This window comes from Ochotona curzoniae, unplaced genomic scaffold, assembly GCF_017591425.1.
Source record: "Ochotona curzoniae isolate NIBS_2020 unplaced genomic scaffold, NIBS_Ocur_1.0 scaffold_4701, whole genome shotgun sequence".
Lineage (NCBI taxonomy): Eukaryota > Metazoa > Chordata > Mammalia > Lagomorpha > Ochotonidae > Ochotona > Ochotona curzoniae.
The window spans coordinates 3017405-3033421 of record NW_024467122.1 but is presented as its reverse complement, the minus strand read 5'-3'; the positions used below and the strand labels follow the sequence as shown (position 1 = coordinate 3033421).

At 44.4% G+C, this 16017-nt stretch overlaps 1 protein-coding gene across 4 annotated transcripts in view; it reads right to left on the bottom strand.

Annotated features, from left to right (window-relative positions):
* MCTP2 (multiple C2 and transmembrane domain containing 2) overlaps positions 1 to 16017 on the bottom strand; it is a 196885-nt gene that overhangs the window by 66573 nt on the left and 114295 nt on the right. For all 4 annotated transcript variants that reach the window (XM_040969072.1, XM_040969070.1, XM_040969071.1 and 1 more), the window contains 3 exons: positions 6176 to 6277; positions 5096 to 5170; positions 2943 to 3062 (listed from right to left, as the gene is read on the bottom strand). In XM_040969072.1, coding sequence (XP_040825006.1) covers positions 2943 to 3062; positions 5096 to 5170; positions 6176 to 6277 — 297 coding nt within the window. The remainder of the gene's footprint in view (positions 1 to 2942; positions 3063 to 5095; positions 5171 to 6175; positions 6278 to 16017) is intronic.

Sequence of the window (16017 nt, the reverse complement as noted above, 5' to 3'; positions counted from 1 at the left end):
ATTTAAAACAACTTTCCGATGATTCCATTTGTCAAGAAAGGCCATTTTATTATGGGTAAAATATTTTTATAGCCCAGAGATATCTTTGGTCTCTTTATAGGCAATACTTGGATTCATAAAATATAAATGTGTAACAGGGAAACAAAACTAAACCCTCAATACAAGATCAGATCTAAAATACAAACATGCAGAATTAGCTTTTCAAAACAACTTCATCTTCATTCCTGTTGATGTATTTTCCCAGAGACCCACTAGAAATTTGTACCTGTCTCATGATAGCTACTTTTTAAAAGACATTTTTAAAAGGAATATACAAATGTAGATAGCTGCCGTCTTCTGCCATTATTTATTTTTCAAACACTTGAAGTTCTTAGAGAAAACCTCAAAAGTAGATTTCTCCTTAATGTGATGTGTGGCATCAGAACCACCAGCTGTCCTTGCAGGCTCTCCTTTCAAACCCTGTGGTCAGCCTCTGCCTGTCACCTGTCCTGATTTGGAAATGAGAAGCAGGTCTTCCAATGGAGTCTGGTTAAAGACTGCGACCTGAAGTGCTGGCTTAGATCACCGCCAGTTTGTCACAACTCGTATTGCGAAAGTAAGCAGACAGAGCACAAACCCAGGGTCCTATTGATAGAAAAAAGTTAGCAACAGGGGTCTGTGTTTAGCAGGTAACAGAAGTCCAGCCACTGGGGACCAACATCACCGAGCTGGGCACATTGCCACGTGGTGTGAGGCAGGGGGTCAGCTGGGATCTGCTTGACAGTCTCCCTATCTCCTCTGGCTCAGGCCACCTGCAGAGCCAACACTGCTGCAGAAAGACAACCCATACGGAAGTCCCCAGACTCAAGGACACAGCACCTCAGCCAGCAGTGGCTGACAGGTGTGCAATCCCCAAAAATGCCCTAAGACAGTTGAGGAGGACATGGGCAAGTCCATGAAAGTGAAGGACTTTCAGTCAAAAACAACACTTGGTTACTCAGACATTGACAAAAGAATAGAAACTATAGAAGAGTAGGGATCCAAAATGCATTCTTTGTCCTAAGGGAAAAAAAAATCATTTTTCTTTAGAGTCACTTGCTTTACCGGCAGAACTACTATCACAAATCAGATTGCTAATAGGAATGATTTCAAATACAAGGACTGTACAACTTAGGAAAGACCAAGATCTACCAGGTGAGGGCCTCAGCATCTTTGAGGAGATGTACCAGGCTGGGTAACACAGGTGTCACCGAGTTCCAACTTTATTAAACAAGCACTTTCCATCAGGATACAATAAGGACAAATGCAAACAGCAATGATAGTTAGTGGGAAATGTGCTGTACGCACAGTCAAGTGTCCAGTCCATTGGAGCCCTGAAAATCTGACTTGAGTAAAACAATGAGAAGACACAAATGAAGCTTTCCTTGCATGTGGCTAGTGACTGGGACTGTCAATCTTGAAGCTTGTATGTGCCAGCGTGGCACAGGGATTGGGTCCAAAGTAGCAGTGGACGAGCCTTTCCACACGCATTTCCAGCCCCCACCCAGGCTCCCTGCCATACAGACATGCCCTTGATTAGGCAAACTATTCCTATTCATTCCTTCTAATCTTTTTAGATCAGCCCAGCAGCACATTAATCATCGCCGTCGTACCCCAGCAAAATCCAGGGCAACAGATTTCTGTTTTTCTAAAAGCACAACACGAGAAATGCAACTCGAGAAGGCGGAAATCCTCTTCCTCTGCAGCGGCCGGCCAGGCAGCTGCCTGGAAGACGACACCAATTGTGTCCACTTCCCTCTCCTCCCTGAATGACACAGAACATTCCATGGAAGTTTTGAAAGGAAATTCAAGTGGGCAGCAGAGCTGGGGAGGCTAAAGAACCAAACGCATGAAGGCACTGTCAAGGGGGGATGTGAGAAAGGGAAGCGGACAGATAGAGAACAAATCCTTTTACTAAGGCCAAATGTTTTAGCAACCTCACACAGCCTAAAATGCTCTTAAAGATCAAACCTGCAGACAGCATAGGCCCTATGTACCCTGAAGCAAGGGCAAAGTAAAATAAACCCAGCCAAACAAAATGCTCCCCAATGGCCAAGAAAATGCCTGTTCAGAAACCAATACACTTGACCCTGCATAAAAATGGTGAGGGTGACCTTGGACCAACAACACTTGGGCTGCCATCTACAGTATAGTCTGTGCAGCTACAGTGCGGGTAGGAGATGTTGCTGAGATATGCTGGCATCAACAAACAGGAGAACAAAGGAATGCACGCAATGCGTTCCCAGGCTCTGTAAAGATTGTGATGATATGCACTCTGACCACTCGTACCGCATGCCGGTCCCTACAGTGACCTCTGTACGGTACAGACAGTAGTGGGACACCAACGAATGGACACAGCTGGCAAGGGCAGCCCCTTCACACAGGAGGAAGGAAGTGAGATACACAACATGAAGGCACTGTGCCAACCCTGAAGTCTTCCCAGGTCCTTGGGCTCACAGTGGGTTCAAGATCTCTGAGACCCAGGAACTTTATGTTGCTTCTAAGGATAGGACAGTGTCATCTGAGAAGGAGTGTCACATACTGATGACAGTCTGCTCATCGTATGAGTCAAATGACAATACATGGTGAGTATTTATATACTAGAGGATTGATACTGCTGAGTGCTTTTAATATCAATGCTTGGAAATGATTTGTTTATAATCAGACCTATCAAGTAAGCATTTATACCCACGTGACATGAGGATTATGAAAACACTTAGGGATTCATAGTGTGTATCCCCTGGCTCCCTTAAACTAACCAAGAAGTGGCAGAGGAGCAGAATTTGGGTAATTTAACAATTTTCAAGGGTAGAGTTGACTTGAGTATCATCTCAGAAGGAAAACCACAGGTGCTCATGTCTTCACACACTTCAGAGACAAATCGATTAGAAACCAATCGCACCAACATTCACAGGGAGGCTCACCACAAACGCCACCGCACTTCTCGTGGTGGATTCCCACTGGAAGCAGCTCCTCAGGAACTGCAGCGTGTTCCACAGCACCACCGTGAGCCGCCGCACCCGGTCCACATCCCGCGACAAGATCTGGAGTTGCAGACGAGAAAACAGGGAGTTGGCCAGAAAGATCCCAAATATTCCCGGAAGGTCAGACGGCCTAGTCATTTAGAGTGCATTCTGTGTATCTGCCAATTAAAAAATTAAAAAGCAGAAGAAGCCTGGATGCTTCAAGATCAATTTTTAAAAATACTATTTATTGGGCCTGACGCACTAAATACTCGCCTCGCACGCACCACAATCCCACACCCAGCTCCTCCACTTCCCATCCAGCTCCCTGCTTGTAGCCTGGGAAAGCAGTAGAGCATGGCTCAAGGCCTTGGGACCCTCCAACTTGCATGAGAGACCTGGAGGAAACTCCTGGCTCTTGACTTTAGCTCGGCTTAGCTCCGGCTGTTGTAGCCTCTTGGGGAGTGAACCAGTAGACAGAAGATCTTTATCTCTCATTCTGTCTGTAAATGTGCCTTTCCAATAAAATTAATCTTTGAAAAAAATACTGTTTATCCAAAGAGAATCCAATTCTTTTAATACTTCACTCGATGAAGAATAGTCTGTTTCAACAGTGTGTTGCACAAAATGAAGCTGAGGAAATGCAGCGTTTGGTGTGAGTGCACCTGTGCGTGCGGGGCTGTGCGGGGCTGTGCGGGCCAGGAGGGAGGGCAGTGAGCATTCTGCTGTTCAGTTTGGAAGGAAACGGATGGATTCATGGAAGAAACACAGACTCGCCACAGCTTATCTAGCCCAGAGCTCTACAGAAAAACAAACACACACCACAGTTCTGGGAAAGGAATCCACTCATTCCACTTCCAGGTTGTGTGATTGTGGACAACTGTTTAAACTTCATTTTTTAAAGTTAAGGTAGGTATCAGTTCTGCATGAGTATAAATCAGAGAGTTTCAGACATCTCTGGGATGTGGCAAGTTCCAGCGTTTCACAAGCAAAGCTTACAAGACGCCAGCATTGGAGGAGCGCAGGTGGGAGAGGAGTGTGGGGGGGACCGGGATGGCTCAGGATTCCAGCATCGCACGCCCTGCTGCTCTCAGGGCTCAGCAAGGCCCCAGGGCAAGACACACCGCGCAGAGAAGATGTCTTTTTCTGTGGGCAGATTCATTTCAAGCTGTCTGCAAAGCAGCTCTCCCCACATAGCTCAACTCTGGTTTCAACTTTCAAGTAAACAGAGAAAGGCAACACCAATAATAAAATAAATAAATAAAGTTCTTTCCCGGGTTACCAAAGAAGACCAGTACTGCACTCAGTGTCACGGTAGATGCAAGCCAAACACGTGGACACTTCCCTTCAGTGGCCGTCGCGGGCCTTTCCCACGTGTGCCCAGCAGTTCACGGGAAACAAAAGGACAGCAGAGTCACTTCATATTTCACTGCTTTATGTAATCCACAGCTGCTCACACCAAAGGAAGGGGGGGAAGTAATAAAGGTGTTGAAAGGGGGACACTGTGTTCTCTGTCACCCATTAAAGCAGGACAGAGCAAACGCCTGAATCTGTGTCTACAGAGGACAGGGAGGACCCTTCACGGAAAGGCCACCGACAGAAGGTGTGGCTTTCCGTCCCAGCCTGCTCTTTATGTCCTGATGAAGAGGGAACTGGGGGATGGGGGTGGTGTTGCAGAAAGAGCAGCCCAAGTTCCCCAGGGGCTGAAATGCCACCATTCGGACGGCAGGCCCTGCCTTGGGTGGACCCTGTGAGGGACCAGAGCTTAGCAGGCAGAACCCTCCCTGCACCTTCCCACCAGGACTGCAGCAGCTCCTACTGAAGGAGGGGAATCAGCCATGAAACCCTGCAGGAAGCCAAGGAGCCCTTGCTGCTCGCGACAGGATGGGGATACTGGAAGTCACCTGCTTTGCCTTCCCACGGTTGACAGCTTTCAGGCTTCCCCTTGTAACTGGGGATGGCTGAAATCCTTGGTTTTAGGAGAGCAGAGTGACAGGAAAGAAGAAACAGACAGGAAGACGAAGAATGGAGAAGCTGAGGGAGAGAGGGAGGGAAGAAGCAGGGACTGAAAGTGCTCTGTGCTGAGTCACAAGCCAACGAGTGGCTCCACCTACCTTTTTGGACAGCTTGCGGCTGTCTTCCACAAAGCGCTTCTCTTTGGGGGTGAAGGTCCTGAGACCTGCTTTCACCTAGGGAGACATGGCCGTTACTGGGCAAGATTGCGTGGGCTTCTCTCTGCCTCACTCTCTCCTGAGTGCCAAAGTCCAAACTGAACCTGCTACCCAGAGCCGGAGGATCACTGCCAAGGAGAGTACCTGGCAGAACAGACTGGGCTTGGGGCAGCGCGGGGGTCCACGTCGGCAGACCAAGGCTCACCAACTCTCCCACCTCCCTCTGACTACCCAGTAGCAGCAGGTGGGTATCAGTGTCTAGGCTATAAAAACCCCTTTTCCACAGAGAATCTCAATTTTTTCCAATTCCGTGGGTAAGGAAGGACGTGAGCTACAGTAGCACAGTCTGACAGAGAATGAGCAAGCTTGGAGGGAAATGGGCAGTTGCTCAGCCCAGCAGACAGTACAAATACTATCCCTCCAGATCAGAGGGATCACTGAAAAATTACTTAACTGAAATATTTTCTATTCACATCTCTCTTCCTCCTTTGCCCTGAAGCCAGAAGAGAGCTTGACACATGGTGGGGCCTGCACATTTGACTTCCGTGAAGGAAGGAAATGGGAGGACAAGGAAGGTACAGCACACTGGCACACAGCGCCCGCCCAGCATCGTCGGAAACCAGGAACACAACAGCAACGACACACATTCTGCTACACAGGACACAATGCAGCTGATCTACAGGCCACGCATTACACAGACTTAGATCTATAGGCTATCTAGCTACTATCTAGATATTAGTATAATTTCCAATATATAGATTAAATGAAGATTACATCCCCCTTATTTTCATTTTCTTTCCTTGACATTTAAAATTGAACACAGCCATTTCTGCCAGCTCCCAGGATTAACACCCTTTGGAATTGGGACACACAGAATCAATGTTACTCAGAGATTCAGAACAGTTCCTCCTGCTTTCTGACTGGAAAAATCTGAAACATTTTACCCTGGTTTCAGTATTTCATGGCGAGTCAACTTTTATTGTATGTACAAAGATCTGGGCGGTCTGAACCTCTTAAGCTTACCGGATTGTATATCAGGTCCAACTCCAGGTAAATAACTCCTTTGAAAGCTTGCTCTAAATCTTTGTTCTTCAGCACATAACAATTTGACTGTCCATCTCTAATCTGTCACAAACAAAATATAAAATAGGCATCAGTGTAAACTTCCTGCATGATTTAAACTGAATAGTCAAAATGAACTGCAGCAAAGTTGAGAACATAGGGTTACAGATCAAACAAATATCCAGAAGGAACTACATCATCACAAATCAACTTTGGTAATAGGAAGATAAGGGAAGAAGGCCCAGGTAGAAACTGGTGTGCGGAGAGAAAACCATTTATGCAAGCCATGACCAGACTACAGCATAGCCTTTGCCTCAGAAATCCTGGTGGTTACACATTTTCATTGACTCCAAAATGATGAATATTCAAAAAATTCCTGGCCAGTATTCCTCAATTGTCAAGGTCATGGGAAAGGGAAAGACTGGGGGACTGTCATAAATCAGGACACTAAGGAGATAAGATGATTGAATGCAATGTGGTACCCTGGATTGGATCCTGGAAAAAAATGACTTTAGTGCAAAAATGGGTGTCATCCAGATAAACAACCCAGCTTAGTTCATAGCAAGGTGCGAGGGTTGTTTGTTTTCAACTTTGACAAGTGCATCCTGGTAATGTGAGAAGATGACATCCGGAAGGACCGGGTGAGGGACTTATGAAAACTTCCTAAATCCACTCTGCAACTTTTCTATGAAATTAAAACATGTTAAAGAAATCAATAGGAAAACCAGTATTAACCAAGTGGTTCCAGTTTTTATTAGCCAGGAAACATTGCAAAATAGAAAAGTAAAACAGCCTAACACTGAGGCTTAAAAAAAAAACAACAACAAAATGCACAGATCAGCGAGTGATCCTCAGAACAAACAAGATTGTTCAGCACACTGCTCAGGCCAGCATGTCACTACAGCTCCTTAAACACACCTGCCAGGGCACCCCTACAGGTGAGGCGTCCATGAAAACACCTCAAGTATCATTCCAGCAACTCCCCAGCTAGGAAATGCATACTAACCAGGTTGATTTAATCATCTTCTCTGCAGATACCCAAGCAGCCATGCTTTTATTATTCACAGAAGTATTTGTATTGATTAAACTGCCGGCCCTTAAGAAGCACATCATTAGCTCTAAAAACCCAGAGTTACTGAAAGCTCTGGCTGGGACTGTAATAATCAAAATTTAAACATAGGAAGTTTGAGGGCACAGAATTTGAGCCATCTTTTCACCGACTATGACCGTCTTCACCAGCCACAAACAGTGGTGGAAATGAGTTGAATAAGTCACGGGGGAAACAGCAATTCCACATTACAAGGGAGAGGCCCTCTTCCTTCCCCAGTCACCCCACCTCTCTCCAATGAATGGGTTATATGCTGAAAGATGGCTTTCCTGGCCAGTGGCAGGGGGAGGGGTCCTATAAAGACCCTGCTTCCTTCCTAAACGGTGTCCAAACAGGATTCTGAGTGTCCGCTTTGATACACAGCCCCACTTCATAAATTGTGGGTGTTAAAGTTGAAAGAAATAAATACAGAAACAGCATGACCACTTGCCAAGTTGACTTGGGTCCAATTTAACTTCTGCTTCAGCCCACAGTCACCGTGCTGTTATCTTAAAATTTCCACGATTTCTCAAGTGCCAGGAAAGGGCAAGAGAAGAACAAGAAGTATCAGCATAACAATATGTTATAGCAAAAGAAGGGCTTTTATTATTATTATTCTTTTATTTAGTAAATGACAGCTTCCTGTTACTCAATGTCCCTTGCATTGTGTCAGCAAAACCCTGAATCCACCTAGAGCACTGAAGCAGGCATCAAAGCGTGAGACATGATGGAAGCTATGCCTGTTTTTCTCTTTAAAAGTATCATAAAACATAGGAATTAAAATTTTAGAAGTTGTAAAAAGTTTGAAGCTAGAAAAAAAAATCCCTTTGAACTTTCACAAACGTCAGAATCCCTTCCTCCGGACAGCAATTAGACAAAAATTTGGCTTATGCTCTTCATAAACTTTGAGAATTTGTATTCATAAATATAATCTTGACATAATATTTAACTTTTTTCCTAAGTGATGAGCTATTATGTATTTTGCAACTTCTATCTTTTATGTATCAATATTATTTTGTAATTTTGCTTGCATTAGTTTACAGATCTGAAATTTAATATGGCTTATGAAATTTCAAATGTGCACAAACTATAATTTATCAAGAATTCCATAGAATTGAACATTTTATTGACTCCACTTTTTTAGTCTGCCTGCCTCCAGAAACATCTGACAAAACTTACCACAAAGAAAGCGGTTAAGTTCAACGGGAAAGTCCGCCCTTAATGACATGTGGGAGACTGTTTCATTCACATCCAAGGGGCATGCTGGCTTCAGCTTTGCGAGATAAACTCCTACCACTGACATGCTACATCTTTGTGTTCCTGCCTTTTCATGGGCACAGTGCTGGGTATTAGGCACCGATAGGATGACAATATCTCAACAGAGCTGCAACATACATTCAACCTAATTAGTAATACACACGTCCATAAGCCAGGAAAGCAAACACTATCATGTCCTTTAGACTGTCACAAACAATGCATCATAAAGCTGTTATGAAGACCGTGATGACAACAAATTCCTGGCTGAGTTAGCCATCCCACGTTACAGAACAGGAAGCCTGTCTCTGACTATTGATTTGGGGTTTGGGAGCCAAGAGAAAAGTTACTGAGAAGTTATTTGGTTTTCAATTTTTAATCTGACCCACAATTGTCCTTACCTCATTCAACCTTCTTTTCTTATGAAAGAATACTAAATCTGCTTAAATAAGTTTCAAGCTCAGTATACACAAAACTAATCTTTCAAAGTGAGTTACATTCATTATGTAAGAAAATTCTATTACCTACTCACTACAACCGGGGCTGGTATACAGCAACTGGAAACAGTACTCATTTGGAACTTTCAAAAACAAGGACTGGTATACTTTAGCACATAAATCTGTGATGCCATGAGCAAACAACTGGTTCAACAGTAAAGTTCATCAGAACCCATGAGGAGGAATTAACCCCTGAGAAAGAAAAGCACACATTTATGAACTAAATTGAGACTAGATTCCTGTTGAAGGTGCCAGTCTTTCTTCAAGTTAGAAAACAGAAAGTATGTGTTTGCAAAACCACACTGTTCTATACCTTACCTGACACCAATTCATGTTCTTGCCCTCTGCACCCCGTCTCTGCAGCCCCCCATGCCCTCTCTGAATCAGGCCTCGTTCCGAAATCTTGATGCATTGAACAGACAGCACAAGAGAGGAAACTGTGCACTAGCTCACGGTTGGCCCCGTAAAGAAGCACAGCTCAGCCCTCAACCTCCTCTGTGTAGACCACACTCAGCCACTTCAGACAAGCCGTCCACAGCAGAAGCAAACACCACATCTGAATGCTGTGACAGCACAACGCTGGTGTACTCTGCAATTTCAGTTTCTCTCCGTAAAATGTGCACATGAACATTTTCTACATCAGTTTAATGTGACTCTATAATTTATAAAAAATTCAGTTAATATTCATGCACATTAATTTCATTCTTAAAATTACCATTTTCTGAAAGTCAGAGAGAAAGAATCTTCCAACCAGCAGTTCCCTCGCCAAATGATGACAGCAGCCAAGGATGAGCCAGCACAGAGCCAGGAGCCCAGAGCTCAGTGTGAGCCTTCTGTAAGGATATCAAGGCCCCGAGGATTTGAGTCATCACCATCTTCTCTGACTGCATCTCTGCAGGACGCGGAAGCAGATGCAAATAGATCGGAACCTGAGCAGTCACAGATGTGATGAGGCTGTTGGTATCCCACTCGGCTAAGCCAAAGCCTGCCCCAAGAACTTTAATGACATTTTAATCCATAGATAGATAGCTGCTATTTTAGTAATAATGTATAAGAGAATTTCATTGGGTCTACTTGGGGTTCTAAATGCAGGAGAACTGAGTTCAAGTTTGGGCTCTGTCTCGAACTGCTGGGATAAGTTTGAATTGGTTGCCCAAGTCCTAGATTCTTCAGTTTCCTCCATCAAAAGTAAATAAAACCAGCACAAAACTTAGAGGATGCTGTGAAATAGCCAACCAGGAGCAGTGGCCATGACAGACGCACAGGAACTGCATGTTAGATGTCTGCCTCTAGTCCTTATTTATATTTTTTGGAGACACGTGTCGTAACACTGAAAATCGAATGAAGACATTCCCCAGGTGATCATCAATTCACCAATACAGAGTGCATCTCTACCTCATGAGTAGTATGGAATTAACCAATCGTCTGCTGTACTTCACTAAGGAGGTTTTCAGTTTTAACAACCGAACAGTGTGACAAATGGACATCTGGTACATGTGCACCCCCGGGATAACCGCACAGGTGAAGGCAAACTGCTGAGTCACAGGACACACCTTTCATACGGTGTCAGCAACTACAATCCATTTGCTCTCCTAAAATGTATTCGTCTAGATACCAGTTTCTGCCCATTTTCCTGAACTTGAGCAACCACAGGCATTTTTGTTTAACAGACATAAATGTCATAGGAAGAAAGTGGTCTCGGGCTACTGTAACATGCACCTCTGTAAAAGGAGAGAGACTGAGCCTTTTTTCCATATGTTTATTAACAATAAATCATGGTCAGACTGTGAAACCAGGCACACTTAGTCAATTCCCATGTCTGGCATTTAACATCTGTGTGCCCACAGCTATCACTGTATCCTTCTGAACTCCAGTCACTGTGCCAAACAGATAACTGGGCTATAAACGCTCAAAGACACCTGTTTATTAAAGTTTAATCCACTTTTATCAAAATGATTTCAAGGCTTATACTAGCACACTCACCCCTCTACACTATGAGAGGACCTTATCTCCACACTTAATAAGAAGTCTATACCGCAGTATTAATCTAATCACAGAAAATTCGTTTGCTGAAACAATTTACTAAAGCAGAGCAGATGGAGATACGTCTTCATACACTGCTCACGGTGGGCTGGGACTCCAGCCCCAGTTCACATTTTCTCACTTCTCACCATACACCTGCAACGCAACAACCACCTTCAATTTTTCACCAAAGAAACATGACGAAAGATTAAAGAACTTGTCAAAAAGAACAGAGCCACTGTAGGGGAGAAGCTGCGGTGCCAGCCCAGGGGTTGGAGGCCAATGGTCTGCTGCCTTCATTCCACCTTGGCCAGCAAACACCGCAGGAGCCAGGTGCACGCCAGGATTCCTGCTCTGGGTCAGATTTTCCTTCAGGTTCATCGGCTTTTCAAATTGATTAGAACACTTACATACTAGTGATATTATCGATTCATTTAGAAGCTGCAAATATTTTCATACCAGTAACTCTTCTGTCTTAATTTAGCATGATAATATGCTTTAACACACATTAACCTAATCCCAGGGAATGCATTCATACATTTCCCTTCTGTGTGTTCCCCAAACATTTAAATAGTGTAAAAACTCGCTGTTGAAGGCTTGAGAAATAAAACGTGTCATTATATTGATTTGAGTCTGTCATTTTATTTTGGGGGAAGGGGAGTAGCAGGAAGAATACTTTGAGAACTTTTTCTGTCTTCCCATGACTCTTGTTAAACTAATGAGTCAGTACCTGACATGCGAATCCTACTTTTTAGTCATACCTTTTTCATGAGATGAAGAGCTCTAACACGTGATCTGTAGGGAAAGACCCCTGCACAGCTCTCAGGTCCGCTCTTGTGCATCTGACACCCTGTCATTGTCCTTGTCTCTGGATCCGGCAGGGCAGGGCAGGGCAGGGCAGGGCAGGGCAGGGCAGCTCCTCAAAGCTGCCCTCCATCTCTCTTGCTCACCATTTCCTCATTCTTTGTAGATCATCCAGCAATTTCGCTCTGTAATTGCTGTTCCTCTGCACTTTGCGGGGTGAAGAACCACTTAGGTGGGTCTCACCCACTGGTCACCCTTCCTGCACTACTCTGCTGCTGTTTTTATTGGCATTGATGCCTTTATAATTCCCTGATTTTAGATCCTTTTGTTGACATGTTTAGTTGATTTTCGACTTAAATGATAAAAGCCACCCTAGGTAGGTAAGAATGTCCTGAGTCCTGTTCTTGGCTTTTCTTCATCATTTTCACGAAGGGCATTCAACACCCAGTCTCTAGGGGTCTATGCTTACAGCTTTGAAACCTGCATTAGTTATCTGCGACTGTTTTCCATCAAGCCGTTCAGTAGATCAAATGTCAGTTTTTCTAGTATTCTTACCACTAAAATTTCTGTCTTTCGGAGTTTCCTCACACCTTTTGGGCCCTCACCATGATCAATATTTGAGTGTGTTGAGTGAACATTTGAACAGGATATTCCCTATTTTTATGTGAATGTACATTTACTCACAATTTAGACCATTACTATGCATTCGCTATCACAACAGCATCCTAGAAATCACCAATACATAATTTGCTAAAGATGACTATTTCAGAATCTCATGCCCAGAAATTCTGTAGCCCTGAGTAAGCTCACGGAGACTTCCCTGCTGGCAACATTCCATGGAGGCACAACTACAAGAAGCTCCACCTAAAGCCTTAGCTTGCTCCTGGCATTTTATTTTGTGAATACGGAATAAATACAATCACCTTGCGATTTGAGATTTGTAACTTTCCTATGTCATCACATATGTTTGTTTTTAAGGAAAGTATTATATAATTTCATACTTTTATAATCTCATTAATAGCAGAATCTTTTATTTTACCCCCAAAAGAACCTTCTGCAACATTTCACTGACTCACTGTAGGTCTGTATGCTGCTCCACTGTCCATCCATTCATGCCCCACCAGGTTTCAATTACTCAAAGAAGCAGACATAAGAAGCATTTCCATTTAATAGAAGAGTTTAACCTATTTCTCCTCTACCACCACATGTGAGATGGTCAGTCTTGTACTTCTTCCTGCTATGAACCTTAGGGGAGAGGAAATGTGCTGTGTTCTCTGGGAAATATTCTGCCAGCTACTCCCACCCTTGCCACTGCCCTTCTGCCATCACTGCAAAGTGACCACACAGGATTCCCTGACCAAATCTATTCCGTCTTCTAGAAAAAAACTAAGAAGACACCTTGGCAGATTATACTCAATTTCCATTAGTTTAAATGAAAAGTTAAATATTTTAATGATCAAATTTCAACACTCACCTAAAACAGTGAGACTGTATGAGTTCACGGCAATCTCAAACCCAACAGAGGTGACATTTGGGCAAACTGATACTTACTGATAGTTACTAAATGCAAGCAATTACAGAAAATTTGTCCAATAAAGTTAGTTAGCCAATGCTACTCTGGCTGCAGCAGAAATCCACAGAGAATATGGCAGAGGGGGATCCAGAGCAGTACAAGGCAAGCAGATTTAACTGTCCAGGTTGGTTTGACTTCCTCAAGAGAACCACTGTTTCAAAATGCAGGTCTTGGGGCAAGGGTTTTGCTAGTGGTGAAAATGCCCACATCTTGCATCTGAATGCCTGGGTTCAATACCTGCCTCGGGCTCTCTGAGAATGTCCACTCCGGGAGGTCATGGGGAAGGACTCAGATAATGACACCCTTGTCACCCATATGGGAGCCCTGCATTGCACCACTAACGCCATACTGCAGCTCCAGCTGGGGTCGCTGTGGGCAGTCAGTGAGTGAGTTAGTGGATGTAAGATGTGTGAAATCTGTCAAAGAAACACTTAAAAGCACGTGTATATCATGTCATGTGGAGTGTCTTCATTCAGAGAGATCACTGCAGGATCCAATCAGTCTGCCAATACATTGTTCAGATTAATCCAGAAATGAATCAGAATTTGGCAACCACAGTCAATAGCAGGAGCTGAAGCAACTTACTCAGAAATCATTTGCAGGCTCCAGCGTCCCTAAAGGGAAATGCAGCCCAGGCCACGCTGCCTTGGCAAGTAAAGATCTTTCATTTTAGGGATAATTTCTGGATGAAGCAGTTGTCATGTGTTAGAAACAAACAGAACAGGGCAGCAAATCAGCTGTCCCTGGCGTGCAGCCTCCTGGAGCTCCTCAGCGACCACTGGGACCCATTAAGAACAGAGCCAGTCTTCCAAACGGATTCATTTCAAGTTCCGCCAAGGTCATCTCCTCCCCGCTTTATCCCTGGGTCCCTTCTTGTCCTGCACCCTGACATTCTCCATCTGGCTCACCCACCTTGGCCACCCAGCAATCACTTCTAGATTCTGAATGTCAAGGTCCTGCCTCCGAGAATGGGAACATGAAAGTCCCTTGCAAGAAGATTACAAAGTTACCCACACAGTTCACTGGCTGCCAGTCAGACATAGAGAAGAGCACCCCATCCACCCAACACCCACTCTTAGTTCTCCTTCCTTGGACCGACTCTTCAAGGACATACATGTTGCTTTGCTTTGCTTTATTGTGCTTCTGTATTGTCTTCTACAGCCATAACACAAGCACTGAGTGAGGAGTTTCCTTGTAGCCATGTAAGAATAGCAACCCCCAGGAGAACCTGGCATTAGGGGGACATTTGACAAAGAAGCATGTGTCAAAACAATGATTGAGATCCTGGGAAGCACATTACCAGCTTGAGAAAAGTTGGGTGGCGGCTGCTTGCACTCAACTAGGATTTCCATAAAACAGCCTACCTCGTACTTTGAGGACCATGACTTTATAAGACACATTGGTGGAGGGCAACGGCTCTCCATTGCGTGTGATCCCCACCTCCTTGGGGGATTGTGGTCAAATCTGAAGCCATCTTTGGTTGTCAATTCTTACTATTACAGAAGATCATACACAGAGAAATGCTCCAAAAAATCAAGTAAAGGCCACCAGCTGGAATAAACTAGATTAGTAACAATGTATGGATAAATATGAGCAGAAAGGCTCCAGATGAAGGAGAAAAAGAAAAAAGAAGGAAGCTGATTTTGAAAGGGAGCCCTGGCGTCTGTCCCATTGGCCGTCTCGGAGAGTGTGGCCCACACTCGTGTTACATGTATTCTTACAGGAATAACTGACAGAGTTGTAATAAAATGGGAGGGAGAACTCCCAAATTACCACCTCCTCGCTGCATGATGCGCCGCCTGCCACCGCTGGCTCTGAGCATTTGGCAAGAGCCGGCTGCAGCAGGCAGCAGATGCTCCAAGCAGGCTCTTCAAGTAACATCAGGGATATGAGAACTCGGGGAGAAATTAACCAAGCGATCAAACAGAGAAGAAGAGATATTAAGAGGCATGGCGCTCCCCTCTCTGTACACATCCTATAAGCTAGACTAATCTTCTACTTAAATTACAGAGTGCTCCATCCACAAACAGATACAAAACAGCCCTGGAAAGAGAAGTCTTTAGGAAGAAATAAAGTCACACCAGCTAATAAAGCCATAAGGACTCTACAACAAATTGTGTTACTAGCTGGGTAAAAACCTAGTGGCCGCTTTTGCCAACAGTCCAATTGATAAACACATTAACGTCCAATTAATTTGCTCCCCAGCTCTGCTCCGCTGCTGACATCAAGATATCCTTAGAGCCTTCTCCTCTGAATTCCACAAATAGCATCCCATCCGGCTCTGTGTCTGAGCTGACCCTGGCCCTTACACAGAACTACTCTTCCTTCCCCAGTGAAGGCTCTCTCTCCACTTTGTTCGACAAAGCACTTTTGGAGACAGGAAGCGAGGAATGCTACAGAAAAGACAAACAGTACTGGGGTGATGACAGTCTTTAGTGGAACTGAGAAAACATGCAGTTGCTGGCAACTACTCCTGGAAGAAATGTACAGCCGGGAGGTACACAGGGACGTGTGCCTTTTCCAGGCACACACCTCTAATCCTTGGAACAAGTCAAACACCCATCTT